Genomic DNA, 22,149 nt, shown 5'->3' on the forward strand with positions numbered 1-22,149 from the left:
ATCTAAAGAATAGATTTTGAACTGTAATCAACATAATTTATGTTTTTCTTATCATTTTTTCTTTTAAAGGTGGTTACTGGTTTACTGGAACCCCTGGATCGTCATGGAGCACTCTCGAAACAACGATGCTTAACAGTCCAAGTTACAGCAAGCCAAAAAATCCCCTTAACTGCTTACATTTTTACTTTTATATGGATGGAGACGGAACTGCTTGGTTTTGGAAAAGAGTGGATGAAGCTTACGTTCAGGCCCAAATCACGTATGGGGCATCAAGTAAGTCCTCCTTTTATTGGCATTATGCCAAGGGTCTCCTTTTAAGTCTTTTTAACCCTAGTTTTATCTGTTCAGTAGTTAAAAAGGTCAGTTAAAAACCACATGTTATCAATTGAAAAACAGTATTTTTTATAAAAATAACAATGAAACCATTTTGTTTTATTCCTATTGAAATTTTAAGAAACGAGTATGCAGTGCAGTAGTTCCAAGAAATAGTAAAGCACTTGGCCTTCCGCTATAGCAGCAGTTATCAAGCGAGGGGAATTTCATGGTCTGAAGGGGTGGGAGAATGGGATCAGCCTTTTATTTACGTATTAAGTATTTAGTTTTAGTTTATGAATATAAAACAAACTAACAAACACAAACAAAATTCAAGATTTAGTATTTATTAATATTTTCTGTACATTTCTCGTTTAGGTTATAAGGTATTTCTCCCGCCTTCTTAGCATACCGTCGTGGTGTAGTGGTCAGCGCTCTCGGCGCGTACCGAGAGGTGCAAGGTTCGAGTCCTGGCGAGGGCATTGCTCATTTTTCATATCTCCTGCTTCGAAATAATCTAATATCTCTACAAGGTTATAAAATACGTTATAATATAATCTAAATTTAAATAAATGTGTATATATTTTCGAGGTTTCAAAAGTAGGAGGAGGGGAGAATGATACTATAAGCAACGGTGAAAGGGGGTGCACGAGGAAAAAATAATTGAGAACTACTGTACTGTACTTTTGTATACTTTATTGCTGTACACCTTGCACACACACAAAGAGGACAGTTCTGTACCTCCCGTTTTACTAGCCCGATTGACGAGATGTGTGTTTCATGTCTCAAAAGTGCGATTTAGATTTATATATAACATTGTTTTAGGTATTCTGATACAAATTGAACTTTTTCTGAAATGACATGCTTATCTTTTTCATATTTCGATTCTACGACTCAAATTATGCTCAAATACCGAGTTTCATAAAAATCGCAGAAGCAGATTTTAAAAATTAGCTTTCAAGTTAGCTCCCACTATTAATTGAATTTTATATATACAATTTACATATTTGACGGCATATAAAACGCACTGGCATATAAGACGCACTCTTATTTAGAAGGTCACACACAAGGAAAAAAAAGTTTCAATTGTCCGCGCGTCAGCGCGGTACCACAATAACTTAAAATGTGGTTTCTTTTAGTTCTCACGTTTCGTAAAAGCCAAATAAACAATCATTGAATGCAATTAACAAACATATTTTTATTAAGGAATAACCAACGGCAAGCTATTTTGAACATGATATCTAAATTTCAATAACGAATAAATGAATGAACGGCAAGCAATCAAACATAATACAAAATAAAGTAGAAACAACAAAGAATACAGATTCAAAGAAAACGTTGCCTATCATTGCATTTTCTGTGCAATAGTTGTTTTTGTGCGCATTGATAAGCCTTCCCTTTTCATGAACCTGTAGCACCAGCCCTCAGACCCTGAAAAGTTCTGATGCCCATGTTTTTCGGCAAATCCTTTGGCCTCATTGATTATCATTTTAGTTGAAACACTTGTCGCAGATTTCCTCTTATCTATCACCCACATTTTTACGGCATTTTCAAGTTCAGGCCGAGATGGAGCTGGGCATCGAAGGTTATGTTTTGTTTTTCAGTAGTTTTCGGTTGATCTTCCTGCAGTCGCCAAGTACGTATCATTTTTTCGGTAGGTGGTGGACCGAAATGCCTTGCTGCTGCTCTGTTCCCATGCACTTTGGCGTAGTTTAACACTCCTAGTTTATACTGAATTGTATAGCTTAATCTCTTCTTTCCTGTAGTCATATTTTCCAGGGTATTTTTTTAAAACAAATAGTTTTAAGCACCGATACCGACACGTTTATACAGAGTAGCACCGATACCGACACGTGTGTCGGCTGAGTCAAAGAAAGTCTATGTAAAGAAGGAAAGGCCTTGTAGACGTAATGTGACCGTCGAACCTGTTCGAACTTCGACATCAGCTTCGAAATTTGGCGCTTTTTGGCGACAGATATTTCACGCATGCGCAAAATAATTATGGCAGATGTAGAAAAAGTTATGTGGGTCTAGATCTTTATCCGGGCTAAAAATAGCATTCAGTATTGAAAGTTAACCTGTGTCCTTCACGTATAAGATGCAGGTAACCTTTTTGAGACCAAATTTAGGAAAAAAACGCGTCTTATATGCCGTCAAATACGGTATTCATAAATATCTCTTTTTCATTAGCGTTGCTAAATTTTTTCTTTCACAATTCGAAATTTTAGTTCAGTCCAAATAAAATTTGCAGATATTTTTTGATTTATTTTTTAAATATGTATTTTTTGGTAAATTTTTCGAAAACATTTCTAATTATAACCTATAAAATTTTTACCATCATATTAAAGTACTAGAAAGCCCGGTGGTCATACGAAATGACCACTGTTCTAGATAATATATATTGATCATTATAAATTGATTATAAACAGATGATTGCTAATGCAAACAAATGTTCACGTTTCCCCTGACACGCCCAATTTGCGTTCAATTGTAAACCTTTTCAAAAACAGATGATTGCTAATGCAAACAAATGTTCACGTTTCCCCTGACACGCTCAGTTTGCGTTCAGTTGAAAATTCAGTTTAAAATACAACGGCGGAATAAAATCGGGCAAAATTTTAAACTCTTTTACGCGAAAGGATATTTAGCATAGGAGTTTGGGTAAACATACCTGATGAGATGTACTACGCACAACTCGTTAGTTGGGTTCGTCTCCTTTAATTTCTAATCGTTTGCGAGTTTCTAGGTAATTCATGTGTAAATATAGTTAAATGCATAATAAGCAACAATTATATGAAATAAAAATATTTAAATGTTCTTAAATACTATAATAATTTAATTTAAGCAATGATAACTGCATGTATGGTGTCAGTGTGTATGGGTTATTTGAGTGCCGTGGCAATTTCACCTCAATGGCTTGTACAGTTACGCAAGCAACCAATAAACTATCGGCGACAAAAAGACACTTAAGCCGCATATAATAAAGATATTTCTAGGTATACCTGCAAAAAATTAGTTTTTTATTCAAAATTTCACAAGATACACGTGAACTTATATAGCAGCGCGTTTTGAAATTTTCCATATTTGTATTATAAACCATAATAATGCCAATTGTGCTTTACGTACTTAGTTAAAATTATTTGAAAGATGCATCTGTTTTCCGTTCGAGCACAACGAAAAGAAAAGTAAAATAAGTTACCGTGTAGACTAGAAGAGAAACATGCTAATGTGACAATCAAAATCGTAAAAGCAACCTTGTATTTAGCGTAAGTATATTGAGACACTCAATCGATTTCGAGGGCAGCTTAAGGTCCCTCCTCATCAGGAGAAAGAAATACCTAGAAAGAAGAAAAATAAAGGGGAAGGAGTCTCAGAAACACGTGGTCCTTATCAGCACTGCACGTGGTTATAACCGGATTTTTTGCTCAGCTCAGTAAAAGTAGGCGGCCAGTGTAACTCTGATTTAAAATCCGGTTATAACCATGTGCAGTGCTGATAAGGACCACGTGTTTCTGAGACTCCTTCCCCTTTATTTTTCTTCTTTCTAGGTATTTCTTTCTCCTGATGAGGAGGGACCTTTAGCTGCCCTGGAAATCGATTGAGTGTTTCAATATACTTACGCTAAATACAAGGTTGTTTTTACGATTTTGAAAGTTACCGTGTATTAAGAATTTTGCCAATTCTTGGCGAAGACTGAAACATGTGCGCCAAAGATAAATTATTAAATTTCTCGCTAAGTTTTTCAACCAAATTTTACAAAATTTAATATTTAGGCATCATTTGAATCGTAGAATCAAAATATGGAATAAAAGTTAGCATGCCATTTCAGAAAAATCGGATTTTGTATCAAAGTACCTATGTTAGAACAATTACTGTATACAAATGTAATATGTATCCCAAGTCGCCTTTTGGAGACACGAAAAACCCAAATTAACTTTCGTCAACTGGCCCGGTAGAACGAGAGATAATGGACTGTCCTTTTTTTGTGTGTGAAGTGAATATTGTACCTATTTTCTGAAAATAAATATTTTGCGTTTTAAACTTAGGTACATTACTGGTAACAAAGGCAAAGAACACAACGAGACACAGAGTATGGACATATGTGGAAGCCAAGGCAGAAATCACACAGAACTATCAGGTAGGTGAATCATATTATTTTCTGTAAGAATATTAAGTATTTTGAATAATAACTGAAAAATACAGAAAAGCATAAATGGCTTGTACCTCAATGGCTTGTACAGTTACGCAAGTATAAATACATTACGCAAGTACATACATAAAGTACCAAATACATCTAAAACAGATACAAAATTTTTTTTTTTTTTTTTTTTTTTTTTTTTTTTACAATTAAAATTAGCGTTTCTACGCAAAAACAAGCAATTCAGCCAGCGGGCAAAAAGGCAGATATTTCAGTGCACAAAACACAAAATTTACTTTTGGTCCCACTCGGCAAAAAGACGCTGAAGGTACAGAAACTTCACTATTCTGTTAAGTTTGAAAAGTAAGCAAACGGCCACTACTTAAAGCTTAGTCGCACTTAAACAACTTTTAAATGTTTGATAATTCTAAAAGTATTGCATACAGATTAAGTAAAGGCATAAAAACCGGAACATATAATGTTAGTGTAACCCAATTTATAGGTGATTTTATATATACAAGACAAATCACTATGACCACAACATTTTGCGACGGGTACTGTATTCTCTGCTAATGTACCCTGAACCGCATAATGTTATATATTTACCCTGTATTATATTAAGTAGCTACTGCATATATATGTAATGTATCTAATCATTATTATATGACGCGTATCCCAATATACATTGTTCATATTTCTATGCATATTTTAAACGTACTTCAAGGTATATTTTAAGCAAGTCATATATTGTCAAAGTATTATTCAATGTAACAATATGTGTAACTATAAATTTGTGCGGGTAATTATAATTGTTATCAAGGTTACCGTAGGATATCTTGTAATATGTGTCTTGAACGACGTATAAGACACTGTATTTATAAATATAATCAATGCATACTAAATCGGCGAGGCGCCAATGGGCCCCCATCTTGACATCTGGGGCTGTTCTAGTTAATGGTGGACGTGGGGTTGTACTGATTGACTAGTATGGTAGAGGCACAGTGCCCACGTCCCCTGTTACTTGCACTTGTGAAGAAAGTAATTATATACCCCAGTGCCGAGACTACCTAAGTACAGATCCTAGCCAGTAGCTTCATCAGTTTTCCGGCATCGATCACCGAACTCAAATTTATTCAAATTTAAGAATGATAGGAAAATTACCTCTGTTGCTTACAGCGAATTTTGCTTGAGTACGGTATATGCTCGCCTTTAACAAAAATGATAATCTCACATCTTGATTTCATAGAATTTACCAAACTTTACTTTCATAGAATTTACCAAAATTTAAATTTACCAAACTTTACTTTCCTAGAATTTACCAAACAGTGAAGGTTTGTGGTACTATTACATTCCGCTCTTCCGAAAATGCGCTGTTCAGATCTTAAGTTGAAGGTTCCAGGGACGTATTTTGCCTCTGTAATTCGGCCCTTTAAGATATCCCACACGTAATGAATCGGGTTCAAGTCCACTGAGTAAGCTGGCCAATCCATTCGAATATCTTCTGTTTCCAATCTTTCTGAAACCACAGATGCTCCAAGCGGATAAGCATTGCTATCTGTTAATTGAACATCTGCGCCAACAACATCTCTAAACTGGTATTGGGACAGTCCAATATCCTTCACAGTACCCTTCTCAGTACCCTGGATAAAATTTCCCTGAGTGTAGCCATAGGGACAAGGGGAAAGTATAAAAAGTTTGTTTTTATAATTAATAAAAAATGGATTTATTTTAAATCTAAAATAGCGAAAACATGATTATTTGCGCCATTTAAGTTATTTTTGTAAATGAAAGTATGTAATTATGACTAAGAGTTGAAACTATAAAGGCTGGGTAAGGCTTTCATGGAGATGTTGTATAAAAATGTAACTGTCAAGTATTTGTGGGACGGAAAAGAATGTTTTAAAATCACCTGGAATTGCACATGGTTGGTAAAGGTCAGTTGGCACTTCCTCTAAAGTCCGAATTTTGAATAACCTATAGATCTTTAAAAAACTGATAATAAGTGACAAGAATCAATGTTATGTGAGTACTCACGTTAGGTCTAATATTTTAGTCTTTTAGTACAAACAATGGATAGTACAGTGATGGATGGTAAAAGAACTGGAATTGATATAAGCTTTGGTACTAGCATTGGATACTTTATAAAAAATAGCTCAAACTTCAAAAGCCCCTGAAAATCCATAAAAAAGTCGCCGGCTATTTGAACGGAAGTACAGGGTGTTTATAAAGTCCCGGACCCATTCGTCGCACGGAGAATATCACGTCGATATTCAATTTCACATCAGGTACCGGCAAGCATGTCGGCATCCACATAGGCTATTGCTGTTGTAATTCTGGCTTTTAGGTCATCAATATTCGACACTCTTCTCCTGTAAACGTTGTCCTTTAAAAATACCCGAAGGAAAAAGTCCAGCGGCGTTATATCAGGTGATCTGGGTGGCCAAGGAATTGGTCCTCCTCGCCCAATCCATCTTCCTGTAAAATGGTCATTCAAAGAACTACGAACGATGGTACCCCAATGAGATGGTGCACCATCTTGTTGCAAAAAGACATGTGGCTGAAGCTCTGCTAGTTGTGGAAATACAAAGTTTTCCAACATGTCTAAGTGTACGACTGATGAAACCGTCTTTTTTGTAAAATGAAAGGCCCAATGATTCGGTCGTGCATTAGTCCACACATTAACCTTTGGGGAATCCCTTTGTGCCTCACGGTATTCATGAGGGTTTTCAGATCCCCATATGCGCACATTATGGCGATTAACAATGCCAGAAAGATGAAAGCAGACGATATTTAGAAAAGTACAGATATTTAGACTGGAAAATGAAATTATCTGAAATTAACCACACGCGCAGACGATATTTACAAAAGTAAAGATATTCACACCTGAAAAGGAAAATATGTAAGTTATTCCATCAATAAATGCCATAAGTATGTTTATATCTTCATTATTTTATTAAACACCAAAATGGACTTTATAAACAACCTGTATTTAGAAACAGAATTAACACTGATAAGTAAATACTAAGAACCCGCATGTTCATTGTATTGCTTCTGTTAAACGCACAATAGCAAAACAACGCCGCCATACCAAACCATCTGGAATAGCAATCTTTATGAATCCTAATAACAACGGCCGCGGGACGATTGCAAAATTTATTGATGTTTATTAGAGTCACGCAGCCATAAACAGAACACACTTTCTTGCATTTATAGCTTTAGAATTAATGAATACCCGTGTGCAAAATTAAGACAATTTGCACGTTATGTGTATTTTTGCTTGTTGAGGGGAAATGAGGGGTTTTCGGTTATTTATGTGATCGTACTGCATCACGATATTCCCCGTGTTTCTGGCAAGAGTTGGGTAAATTTTATAAGGCAACGCAGGTGAAATGAGAAGTTATAAAACGAGAAGTTAATTTCATGTTACGTTACACAAAAAAATACAAGAATTTTATGTATAATTTTACTACAATTAATTATTTTATGTGCAAAATTCTTAACGGTATATTTTTATTTATAGATTACGTTTACTGCTGGTATAAAAAGCGACGTTCCAGCTCTTATTGCAGTAGATGATATAAAACTTGTTCCAGGGAACTGTCCTGAAGCAGGTAGGTTGTAAATCAATGTTTGTTGCAAAATGTAATATGGGGATTCAATTTAGTTTAAATAATAATAATAATATATGCGCTACATAGCTTGATTTTGCCACATAGTTGATTGCTATCTACCTACCACGTTGCTTACTTTCCCCAATTATGTAGTTTTTACTTTCACCAAGACACACAGTTTGCTTTTGCTAATTTACTTGGTATATTCTTGTATAGTGTTTCATGGTTTTGGCTGATTCTTAAATTCATACAATTTTCTGACTAATTACATTTTCTGTTGAAACCATTATTAACGTTATACCATAACCATTAGGAACCATTAGGAACGTTATGCACGTTAGGAACCATAACTAGTTCCTAACGTTCTGGTAGCGTTTGGATACCATTTTTCTAAATCCATGATGATTTTTATGCACAAATTTCTTCCAGAACAATCTGCAGCTAGCCATTGTTTTCCAAAAATCTCACAACGGAATGCTTTCGACTTTAATGTGAAATGATCACAGTCTGCAGAAGGCATGTCTAGGTAATATGCCAGATGTAAAAGAACCTCCAGCTAAGCTGCTGACTTGCAATTTTTGTCATATTTACCTCATGAATCTGGCGTTGTGCATGTGAATGCGTATGCCATAACGTTTGTTTGGCTTTTCTCTTGAAATGCTTTATGAGCCAAGCATGTATAGCTATCAAGTTTATCGAAGAAACAGGAAAATTGCCCACTGCCTGGAAGGAAAGTTTCAGCACAACTGTACAGCAGTACTTAAATAATATAGTGCTCTCTGGGGTCAAAATTTCCATCACGACTCGAGGAATAATGCCAGAATGTTGTTAGGTTTCTTGTTAATTTGTGAGGCTAATACCTACTTACTTAGGGTAAATATCAGGTGGCCCACTCACTTCTACATAACATAACATAACATAATTGCTAGCCCGACATGTTTTCAGTTACACGACAAAGGCAAGCGGTAAGTTGGAAGAAAATACCTTACATTCCGACCCCCCCTTTAAGGGCTACAGAAGAGGTGGAGATTCAGTTGTCAAATCCCAATGGTGACGAATTATCGTCCAACACACTTCAATTCGCCATTGCAGAGTCATCAGGTTTGTTAAAGCAGGACACATGAAAAATGTGCAGTGTCCTCTTCGGAATCTTAACTCCAGACCTCCAGATTCCAATTACATCAAGAAGGTACATAACAAGGAGGAAGAAAACACCATACATGTATAGTTTCTCAGAATAGATAACAGTTGTGATAGATACGTTTCTCTGTGAATAATTTCTTTTATGCCCCACCGTACCGTCAACATTGGCTTCCGAAAAATCCAATGTCCTGTTTGGAAAAGTGGGACATATTATTACTTTCTTGTTACTCTTGCGGATTCTTTTACTTGCTTAAAATTGTATGCAGGAATTACTTATGATCTCCTATGGCAATACGTGGCAGAAACAGTTGGTGTTGCTAAAGAATCACATATGGAAAAACACTGGGTCTTGTTGACTTCTCTGAGTGAATCCGGCACTCAGGAATCCAGTGTTTGAACCTGCCCTGTATATGCAGTACTGCATGACTATTGCCCGGTCAGTTAAACCTTTGTTGTCTGAAGCTGTGTTGAGCCCTAACAAAAGACCATATCGATTATGCTCCTTCTTTTCAGGCCCACCAGCGGCCGAGCGGTAAAGTCGCTGAACACTGGTAGTTCGGTCCGAGGTTCGAATCCCGCGAACGGGCTGGCTGCATGGGCGTTTTCGTGGTTTTCCCCATGTGTAACGTGTATACGAGCCAGTTTACCTTAGAAAGTCCTCCACGAAAGGTATCCCTCCCCTTTGGCAGATAGCCCTAGTGTGCTTTGCCGTAATTAAATACACCAAAACACCTTCTTTTCAGTTTAATGCCCTATACTTCAGATCTTCGCAGAGGAACTGGTTAAACGAAAGAAAAAGTACGAAAGTAACGAAACGAACGAAAGTACGAACGAAAGAAGAAAAGTAGCGAAAGTACATTCATATTGACATGGATACTATATATAATTAGGTACAATTTCCCGGCGTATTAAACTTCGTTACCATTATAAATAAACATCCAGGGAAAAAATTCTAAAGACAGAAGTCATCAAGTTATGCAACAATTTAATATTTCTTACTTTGCTACTAATATTATTAAAACACTAAAATTTTCAATTAATTAATTACCGATACCATTAACATGGATTAAAGTGATATGGGTTTATTCAATTTTTCTTCCTTTGTTTTTCAATTTAACGATGTTTAAGTTGCTTGCAACATTATTTTTATTCATCATACTGATGAAGCAGAAAGTTGTTTCATTTCTGAAGGCAAAATAATATTTTTATATAAATAATATCAAATTTAAGCTCTCTTTTTGCTTTTGTGAATTCCTTTCGTGGCTATGTAATCTATTTAAATTAATGTTTAATATTTCTAATAATCACACTGATGGAAAAAGAAATTTCAGCACCAAGAAAGAGTTTTGCTAGATAAATGAAATTTGGAAGAGGCATTTATACATCTGAAGACATCTATTGAAATTTAGCTTAAGTGTGGCGCTAGCAGCGACACTATGAACATGCAAATCATGTTTGCTTTAAATGCATACTGTAAAGTTCATCAGCGTTATTGATTTATCTCTTCAAACTTACATTTATTATCGTTCTAAGAGCTTTTATTATGTTTTCAATTGTTATTTTCTGTTACAGTTGCTTAACTTCACTTGGACCAATCACGTAGTTTACGTTAGATAACATGACTCAATGCTCTCTTATTTGAACTGCTGTTGCCATTGATGATGCTTGCTTCTCGACTGTTCCTACTACTAAGATTATTGCCTCTAATTATTGCTATTTACTGAGTGTACTCATGTCATCGATCTCGCCCTCGGGTGTGGTGTATTTTTTAATACACGTTTTATCATAAATATTATTTACTAATGGCCTATGGCAGCAGTCCTCAAACTTTTGACTAACGCGTACCATCTAAACAAAAATTCATATCTTGAACAAAACTCAGATCACATAAATTTACGATTCTTAGAGAAAAAACTCAATAAGGATGTTGGGGTTTTAATTTTCGAATTTATTAGTTAAAAATACTTTGCTTCTTTTCATACCACCTATTTTTCTCTTGCGTACCACCGGTTGAGAACCCCTGACCTGTAGTATAATAACTAACTAACTGGTAAGAACTCTTTGTAGTTCACGCCAGACGCAGAGATATGATCCTAGATCCTAGATCAGCGTTATTAGTCGTTGAGATTTGATGTAATAACTTGATGTTAGTCAAGAATGCTTTTAAGAAGACAAAGAAGCCATTATCAACAGTTCAATGCGTTTGAACGAGGTCGTGTAATAGAGCTCCGAGTAGAGGGATTTCCTTTTCGCGATAATGCAGGAATGTATCCACTGCGCATGACTTTTGGCAGCGGTGGTTAAGGATAGGTACTGGCTCAAGGAGACGGGGTTACGAGCAGCCATGTGGCACTACATAGAAGGAAGACCGCCGTGTTCGGAGTATGACTGTAACGCGTCGTACTGCGTCTGCAGCAGAAATCCGAGCAGCAGTTGTCACAACACTGACACAATGAACTGTTACAGATCGGTTACTTGAAAGACAGCTCCCAGCCAGACGTCCTATAGCGTGCATTTCACTGACTCCAAACGATTGCCGTTTGCGACATCAATGGTGCCAAGCTAGAGCTCACTGGAGAAAGGAGAGGAGATCTGCTGTATTTTCTGATGAAAGCCGGTTCTGTCCTGGTGACAGTGATGGCCCTGTGATGTTTAGAAGGAGTGCCTGCGACTAGTCTGTCTGTGGCCTAGACACACTGCACCTACACCTGGAGTTATGCTCTGGAAATCAGTTTCACATGACAGGAGGAACATTCTCGTGATTATTCCATGCACCCGGATGGCTAATTTGTAAGTCAATCTGATGATTCAACCTGTTCTGCTGCCATTTACGAACATCATTCAAGGGGGTGTTTTCCAACAGGATAACGCTCACCGTCATACCGCTGTTGGAACCCAACATACTCGCTTGCCGTCATACCGCTTTTGTAACCCAATAGGCTCCACAGAGTATCGACATGATGCCTAGGTCTGCTAGATCAACAGATCTTTCTTCAATCGAACACGTATGGGACCAGCGTCATTCACAACTATCATTAACCGTCCGTGTATTGACCAACCAATGGCTTGGAACTGTGTCCCACAAACTAACATCCGTCACCTGTACTACACTATGCATGCACGTTTGCATGCTTGCATTCAATATACTGGCCCTTTACGACGGTTATTAATGTACTAGCATTTCCCATTTGAAATGGCTCTTCTCGCTCTTGCATTAATCTGTGATCTTGAAAATTTAATCAAATAAATATATTGCCTAGATATACGTCTTGACAAAATTTCATTACTCTGCATTAATTTTTTCTTGCTGTTGGGAGTTTTTTTTTTTTTCCATCAGTACATATCCGTTAAGAAACCACTCTGCCTCTTAATCGCAAATAATTTAAAATATGTTTCAACCCCTACTAGCATACTTGAAGCATATTTTTAAGCACACCTCAAGCAAAAATAGTTTCTATTCATGTTAATATCATATTTGAAAGCTTCTTTTTCATTTCAGGTTCTTGTGATTTCGAAGAAGGCAAGTGCACTTGGGTCGACGGTGCGGGCGATTATAATTGGGTTAGAAAAAGTGGAAAGTCATACGTAAATAAAGAGACAGGTCCAGACGCTGACAAGACATTAGAAACAGGAGATGGTAAAGCAATTTACATAACTTTTATCTAAAATGAAGTTTACCTTACGAATGAATTTGAAGTTATATATATAATAGTCCACAGTCTATAAGGGACAAAATGTTTTTCGTAAACTTTATTCTAAGTATATTCAATAAGTGAACATCCGATATATTTAACTTTTAGAATAGTATTGTCTGCAATTGGCTTCAGTTTAAGATAATTTATACTTATAAATTTCTTCGTTCAATCTCTAGGAAACTATGTTGTTGTTAGCACCAAAGGTAAGACGCCAGGTGGAGTAGCTAATCTAGAAAGTGAGTTTTTCCCTCCTGGGGGTAAAGGTTTATGTCTCAACTTCTATTACTACATGAAAGGACAGAACGTTGGAAAGCTAGCAGTATGTATCATAACTTTTTAAGAATGTTCTTAATTTTCTAGATTTCTTATTTATTTTGTACTTGTTGTCCTAGTTTGGAACACTTTTCTTATTAAAATAACTGATGTGGACATCACATGGCTTCCTTCTACGGCCTGTGAAATTATATACATTTTTCGCTGCTCTTCATTTAAACGTATTTGCTCAAATTTCATTAGAAGTTAATTTTATTAGTATGTTTCTCATTCAATTAATTCAATTTTTACATCGCGGCAAGGCAAAAATACATAAAAATTCTAAACAGCTTCATTCAAAACTGTGAAAGGCAGAAAAACATGCAACACGAAATATACTCGCAGTTAAAAACAGTTCAAAATATTTTTTGCAACTAAAATTAGTTTCTACACAAAAACAAGCAGCTGGGCCAGTGGGCAGAAAGACAAAATTTTTGGTGAAAAAATTAAAAGTTAACTTTTAGTCCCACTGAGGAAAAAGGCACTGAAGTTGGTTCACCAACTGAATTTATTCTTTTACTAAGGGTTTCAAATGTAGAGGAATGGCGGCCACGTTAGGCTTAGCACCGCTTAAAATTTCAAATTGTTAATATTTTGCAAATATTGTATCCAGATTAAGGGCATGAAAACTTAACTGGAATATAAGAAAAACATAATTCAATCACTTTTCAGTCAAAAAATACATAATTTAGCTACGTAGAAGAGTATAAAAACGGAGTTCACTGAGCCGGGTAGTGGAAATGATACAAACATATGTTACCGTGAAAGACTGAAATTGGAGAATGTCGACTTTCACCGGAGAATGTCAACATTCACCAAATACGTCGATGAAAGATCGAATATTGCGTTACATTCTTGTACATTCGGACCCTCACCGGTGCATGTCGACAATCACAGATATGCTCTGGTGTAGGTCGAAAAGAGAGGAGTATAAGTACACGCTGACATTTGCAAAAAGAAGTATTCCACAAATAAATGCAGTTGTAAAAGCAAAGGCCTCTTGTGCAATTCAAAGTGTCCTAATAGTTTAAGTAGTTGCAATAAATAAGATTTGAATCACATAATTTTGTAAGTTTTTAACTTCTATTATTTTCCTTTCTCATTTTGAATGTACTGTGTATTTTAAGTTTTTATATTCTTAAGTTCTTATTTTAAGTTTCAAATGCGTTTTTTCGCCACTGAATAACGGAGAAGAAAATATGATATTCTTATACGTTCCACATTCACCATTAGTACAGGGTGAATGTCGACATTTACCGGTGAAGTCAGAAATAAGGGTATTTGGAAAATATTTCGGACAAACACAAAGCGACTATGTGAATGTTGACATTCACCGGTTAAAGTCGACATTCTCCATATTTCGGTGTTTCACCGTAACATATATATAAGTTTGGCGCGGCAGATTGCAATGAAAAGGGAGGTGCACAAGAAGATGTTAAAGCAGTCCCATATACAAAATTTCAACGTTCTACGCCTACTCGTTTTTGAGTTACAAAGAAATACGTAAGCGAATCACGAAAAAATCTCTTCTGAGTCCGTTTTAAATCCATTTTACAATCCGTTTTGGAAACAAGAGTCCTTTATTCTGTCCGTACATACAAATATGAAGACTTGGCCGCACAAAAAACTGTTTAAATTGCTGATAATTCTACAACTACTGCAGATTAACTAAACGCATAAAAACCTTAAACGGAATTCAATCACTATTAAAGCAAAAAAATGCACAATTTATCAACATATAAGATTAAAAAAAATGAACTCAACCAGGCGGGTAACAGCGTGGGTACATATTTATACACGTCTGGTGCGGCTAATTGGAACCGAAAGGGGAGGTGCACAACCACATGCCACAGCAGTCCCCATACAAAATTTTAACGTGCTGAGGCTACTTGTTTTTGAGTTATGCGAAATACATATATATGTACAGAAATGTCTCTTTTGAATCCATTTTACAATCCCTTTTGCAAAAAATCTGATGTGTACACCACATGACTTCCTTGTACGGAATATTAAATTATACGCATTTTTTCTTGCATCTCGTTTAAACTTATTGGATTGAATTATCATAAATCTAGAACGATGTATAAAAGAAATTAAGCAAACAAAACAAAAAAGACACAGTTTTTTTTCACAGACGATTTGGTATTTCTCATTCAATTAATTCAGTTCTCACTTGGCGACAAGGCAAAAATACATAAAAACTCAAAATATCTGTATTAAAAATTACGAAGCAAATCTTAAACACTTATTGCCTCGAAAAAATTCGAGAAAGGATTAAACATTATTTAATTCGCAATAATAAATGAAAGTGTTATCTTTGTTGTTGCGAAGCTACGTTTCTCTAGATTGGCAACAAATCCACTACTCTGCTGTTTCAAATGTAAACAAGCAGTGGCCGCATTAAAAAAATGATTAGGCTTAGCGGCACTTAAACAACTTTAAAATTGTTGATAATTCCAAAAATATTGCATACAGATTTACTAAAGGCACAAAAACCTCAACCGGAAGATAAGAACAACATAATTCAATCCTTTTTAAAGCAAAAAATGTACAATTTACAAACATATAAGAGTAAGGAAGCTGAGATCACTGAGCCGGTTAACAGAGTGGATATATATATATATATATATATAAATATACTTATATACGTTTGGTGCGGCCGATGGCGACCAAAATACGAGGTGCACATCTACATGTTATAGCAGTCCTATATACAAAATTTCAACGTTCTGAGGCTACTCGGGTTTGAGTTATGCGAGATACGTACGTGCATACGTTCGTACAGACGCCACGAAAAATTCTCTTCAGAATTCATTTTAAAGCAATTTTATAATTTTTTTGGAGGAAGAGAGTCTTTTATTCTGTCCTTACGTACACATATAACGCAAATACATTGTTAAATTGCATTCGAAAACGGTCAAAATGGATATTTTCGTTGAAATATGCTGCCTGAAACTTTTCGCGATTACAATACTTCCTTTTTACTTCGTACAAGGAAGTAAAAAGAGTCCTTTTTCTGTCTGTACGTACAGATGTCACGCCCCCCCCCGCAAAAAATCAATCTGATTCGAGAATGGTCATAATGGATGTTTGCGTTAAAATATGATATCCGAAAATTTTAGCAATTACAATACTTCTTTTAGTTCGTACAAGGAAGTAAAAAGAACGTGACAATACATTCTGAAACCTAGTTTTAACAACAGTTGGTATCTAACCGCTGAATATGGGTTATTTTTTCACATTTTCATAAGTATTTGTAAAAACAGCATAAGCCTGAGGTAGGAATTTTGTATGTATCGTATTGCTTTTTGTTATAATGAAAGTCGTAATAAACATGTAATATGTTATGACTGTACCGAAAATATATTACAATTTTTTACTTTGTTTCAGGTCGTCCGAAAGGAGGAAAATATAACGGAATCGACAATATGGTTGCTTAAGACACCAACGGGACAACAGTGGAATAAAGGAGCTGTGCTCTTAAAACCAAGCATATTGAACAATCAGGCATGTATCTTTTTGTTTCACTAAATAGCCTACTTCAAGCTGAAAAACCTTTTGCTAAGAATTTTGTTTTAAGAATATCTTGCATAAGGGAGAAAGATAAATACAAAAAATCTGACGTATACCCCACATGATTTCCTTGTACGGAATACTAAATTATACGCATTTTTTTCCTGCCTTTCATTTAAACTTATTTCCTCGAATTTCATTAGAGATATATTTCTCATTTAATTAATTCAGTTCTCACTTCGCAACAAGGCAAAAATACATTAAAAACTCAAAATATCTATATTAAAAATTGAAAGATGTAGAAAAACACAAAACGCCAAACACAGTTAAAACAGTTAACAATTTTTTTTACTATTAAAATGACAGTTTCTACGCAAAAACAAGTAATTCAGCCAGCAGGCAAGAAGGCAGATTTCTCGTTGCACAAAACTGAAAGTTTATTTTTGGTTCCACTGGGGAAAAAAGGCACTGAAGGTGCAGAAAGAATTAATTCACTATGCTGCTAAGTTTCAAATGTAAAAAAAAAAAAAAAAAAAAAAAATGTGGCTGCTATTGTAGAGATATTAGGAAATTTTTTGGAGGCCGGAGAGATGAACAATTAACAACGCCTTCGCAGGGAATCGAACCGCGAACCTCTGGAATACCGGCCCAGCGTGCAGACCACTACACCACGAAGGCACGTTAAGAAGGCGGGAGAAATACCTTATACTATGGTAAAAAAAAATTAGGCTTCGCCGCACTTAAGTAACTTTTAAATTGTTGATAATTCTATAAATATTGCATACAGATTAACTAAAGACATAAAAATCTTAACCGGAAGATAGGAACGACATAATTCAATAATTTTTAAAGGAAAAAATGCACAATTTATAAACATATGAAAATAAAGAAACTGAGCTCACTGAGCGGAATAACAGACTGGATATATATATATATATATATGTGATGTACCAGCTTTAGTGGTAGCTTAAATTATCAGACGATATGTTTAAAAAAACAGGATCCATTTATTATTATTCAGGAGAAATAGCAGTTACAAAATCAGATATCCGGAGTAAATAAAAGGAATTACTAATAACTTTTTGTATGAAGTTTACTGCATCGTGACATTTAAGAAAAGCCCCGATATTCTTTTGCGAGTCTTTTTATAGCCTCTGGAAAGGCGGAGCTTCAAAGAAATGACGTCAGCCTCGTCAGCCAATCCAGTTGGCTTTAAATATTTCCAGAACATTCTATAACTGTACGTGTCGAAAAGGCGGGAAAAACAACTTAACTACGGGTCTGTGGATTTAATTCCATGTACTCTCAAATAAGAGAACGTCGCCATTAAAAATGAAAAAAACATATATTTATACACTTTTGCTGAGGCTGATTGCAACCAAAATAGGAGGTGCACATCTAACTGTTATAGCAATTGTATGTACAAAATTTAAACGTTCTGTACTTGTTTTTGAATTATGCGAGATACGTTGTAATATTTCATTATTTAACAAATAACTCTTTTTATTATTGGAGTGGCAACGCCATATTTGTATGATGTAACCGTTGCTTGTTAAATTGTTTAAAATATGATTCAAAAACTTTTACCAGTCTTGGATGTATGAAAGGTTTGTAACTAAAAGACTGTATTCAAAATATATATCTCCGTAAACTAAAAATAAAAATTATTTTTTACTAAGAAGATCGTATGTTATCTTGTTAAATACTGCAAAATATGTTACAACGTACGTACGTATGTACAGATGCCACGAAAAGTTATCTTCTGAATCCATTTTAAATCAGTTTTGTTATTCGTAAGGTGAAAAATGAGCGTTTTATTCTGTCCTTACATACAGATATCACGCAAAAACATCGTTAAATTACGTTCAGTAGCTATCAAAATGGATATTTTCGTTGATATATGGCAGGGGTGCCCAACGTTTTTGTATATAAGATCTACTTTTTGTTTTTAAAAGTGTTTCGCGATCGACTTGTTGTCTTAGGTGTAGTCTAAGAGGGAGAAGGTTATTAAATACATACAAAGTTTATACACCGTGTTTCAGTATAAGCTGCATTCCAACAAGTTATGGGTAGATAAGTAAAATATATGTTTAAAACTATTTTTTATTTTTTAAATCATTTATTAAGTTTTCGAGATATAGACTCCTGAAGAAAATAAATTTCCAGACCCAACTTTTAATAGCACCACTCCGTACATGCGATACCTAAAAAAATCGATTTTTCCTACACTTTTTCAAGATAGATTTTTACTAACTTAAAATCCAATTTAATTTTTTATCTTCTGACATGTAAAAGTTGTTGTACTATTAGTTCGTTAATATGAAAAGTTGTTATAAAAATGCAGAGTATGGCTGATAATTTGGTTTCAGTATTTCACTTTCGCTTTTTGTTGGGGGGGGGGCAGGAGAATTTATCATGAAAGAACAACATGGCTTACTTTTTGCTAATCTAGCAATAGCTCGTTGGGCATACCTCGTAATAAAATATAGATATAAGGTTTATCTACCTACGTAAAAAAAAAAAAAAAAAAAAAAAAAAAAAATCTGAAATGTTTCAGATTTTAAATTACGTCCAAAGGGGCGTTTTTTAACATTTTGTGTGTTACCTTTCTTTATTAAATATCATGTTCCTCGCACTTAAACCATAAGATCCAGTGCAACAGCAATATCGCAAAATAGTTTTAAAACGAGCCTATCTTTAGAATTTCCGATACAGAATACTCACGCGCTGGAGATAAAAATGTTTTTTCTGCACAACGTTGCCATTGCTCGCTTTGAAATCCTTGAGTTTGTTAATCAAAAATTCGTCAAAGTTTTAAAAAATAGGAAATCGATCATAAAACAAATTTCAAATTTCAAATTTGGTCTTCCACATGCTCATATTCGTTGGAGGATTACGTTATTCAAAATTCGATGACTCTATGTACCGTTGTTTTATCACAATGCGAGAAATATACATACATTTATGCAGATTTTTCATTATTTAATTTCTTCAAATATAATGCAGGACTCTAACATTTTGTGGCAACAGTTTGAAAAGTGAACCGACATTTATGAGTCCGACGCAAAATGCCAAAACGAAACTAATAGTCCTTCGGGATTCAAATCCCTTTGGACTAAAAAATATTTAAAGATCCCAAAAAGTCATGTCAAAGGAAAAAAGAACATGGATAATTATTAACAATAGTTATTAATTCAAAGAAGCTACAGATAAAAACAGATTTAGAATTCACTTCGTTGCCTTAACATCAATGGGAAGATAGAGTTTGCATGTTCCTAACAAAGGAAGTATATTCTATCTTAACAAAGTTAATAATAATGAGTCTTTAGTACCGGGAAGCGTAATGGCAAACCCACATTGAATTCATCAATGTTAAACGAATTTTGCTTACTGCGCATGCTCAGAATAGAATTTAGCCCAATTACAACTTTGGCGCAATTTTAAAAGAAGATAAATACGATATGTTGTTGATATTGTGTTATCTGGGTGTAAACAGTTCGGGGTTTTAAAATTTGTTAGGTTGTAAGTTGCTTCATTACATACAGTGTAAATATCGATTGTAAACTACGCAAACTTTCATTTAATAAGGATTAGAAAACAGGAAATGTTACAAGATATTTTAGCTGAATGTTTATTGATTATACTTCTGAGGAATAAAAGCAATTGCGTATTTACCATCCCAAGTAGCACGTGGCGTAGCAAAGACGTTACAACGACCATTTTGCAACCTCTGGGACCAGTTTGCAACGTCTTTGCTACGTCATGTGCTACTTGGAATACGTTCCATTCGTATATACTTTTACAAATTAAGGAATAAATTCTGTTTAAATTACTGAATTGAAGTCAAATAACTGATATTAAATGCAATGTTTATGAACAAAATAAACCAGAAGTAAATGAAACGGAAGCACATGCAATATGCATTCTTTAACATTGATCAACTGTCTTCGTTAGTTTCAAGTATGAAAATACTGATTCGCATAGGTAGGTAGATTCGAAACAAGAATAGATATAGTCACTACATTTACATTTGGCGATACTGGGATAATCACCGAGGATAAATAATATTGATTAGTAATAATACTGTTAATACAAAAGAAAAGAAGCTACCGTATGACACTACCAAATGTTCAAGCAAACTGTGTTCTTCGATGAGTCGAGCCCTAACAGTTGCGTTCACGTATTGCGTCCGCTGAAAGTGTAAAACCTAAGTCAAAATGTATTGTCCAGGATGGGCGGAAATCACAGTGTCAGGCTATCAGAATTCTAGGAATTTATGACCTCGGCAAATTCCCAGAATGCATTATTACTATTGTAGGGACATTAAGATTTTTTGGAAGCAGACAAGATGAGAAATTAGCAACGGCCTTCGCCGGAAATCGAACCACGGACCTCTGGACACCGGCCCAGGGTGCAGAAACTACACCAGGAAGGCACGCTACGAAGGCGGGAGAAATACCTTATACTATTGCTAAAAGTTTTTTATCTTCTGCAATCACTTGAAAGTCCATTCTATACGGAATTCCGATGCGAGCGATCGACGATCGACCAAAATTGGCCTAGCGATCGACCGGTCGATCACGATCGACTTGTTGGCCACCCCTGATATATGGTACCCAGGATTTTTCGTGATTACAATACTTCTTTTATATTGTACAAGGAAGTAAAAAGGCTTTATTTTGTTAGAAGTATAAAGAAGAATAAGGGTTATCAAATGGAACATTTAAAACACAAATATTTTAGATAAAATGCAGGCAGTTTATAAAGTCCCGGACCCATTTTGAGGTTTAATGACTCATAAAATAATAGAGATAGATTAAAATTAATAACATAAATGGTTAGATAGACTCAAAAAGTTTCATGACCCCTGTCAATGAACTTCCACGTGTGCCCCCTTCGTCGCACGGAGAACATGAAGTCGATATTCAATTTCACGCCAGGTACCGGTAAGCATGTCGGCATCCACAGAGGCTATTGGATCATATCTTTACTGCTGGCTTTAGCTACTAGGAGCTCTTACCAATATATTATCATTTTACCATAGGCCATAAAGTTAAAAATTTAAGAGGTGTATTTAAAATACACCGCGCCCGAAGGCGAGATCAATAAATGAGAGAACTCATAAAATAAGCTTTGCTAAATTGCATATCATGGCATAGCATGGGTGATTATATACGTAAATGGTGGCGAGAAGCGAAATGAAAGTCTAAGCTTCTGCGTGAGTCAAGAAGAGCAGAAACACGTGATCAGCGTCCGGCATTTAGATTGGTCGAGGAGTCAGAGTTCGAAAAATGAAGTTTTTGTAGTTTTTGGCAATAAATAAAGTTCGAACATAGTAAAAACAACATCTATTTGTGAATTTAAGAGTCCTATGTCTTTTGAAACACTTGAAAATCTTCTAAACTTGCGATATAATCATTAAATG

General features: G+C 35.2%; 1 protein-coding gene across 2 annotated transcripts in view; it reads left to right on the forward strand.

The window, feature by feature from the left end:
• The window catches only part of LOC118199377 (MAM and LDL-receptor class A domain-containing protein 1-like), a 344,431-nt gene that overhangs the window by 41,594 nt on the left and 280,688 nt on the right, over positions 1–22,149 (forward strand). For both annotated transcript variants that reach the window (XM_085826944.1, XM_085826943.1), the window contains exons 6-11: positions 70–273; positions 4,359–4,450; positions 7,971–8,061; positions 12,704–12,841; positions 13,076–13,218; positions 16,602–16,718. In XM_085826944.1, coding sequence (XP_085683070.1) covers positions 70–273; positions 4,359–4,450; positions 7,971–8,061; positions 12,704–12,841; positions 13,076–13,218; positions 16,602–16,718 — 785 coding nt within the window. The remainder of the gene's footprint in view (positions 1–69; positions 274–4,358; positions 4,451–7,970; positions 8,062–12,703; positions 12,842–13,075; positions 13,219–16,601; positions 16,719–22,149) is intronic.

Source organism: Stegodyphus dumicola, chromosome 11, assembly GCF_044657685.1.
Source record: "Stegodyphus dumicola isolate Sdum_Otavi_A_Nest chromosome 11, ASM4465768v1".
In the NCBI taxonomy this organism is placed as follows: domain Eukaryota; kingdom Metazoa; phylum Arthropoda; class Arachnida; order Araneae; family Eresidae; genus Stegodyphus; species Stegodyphus dumicola.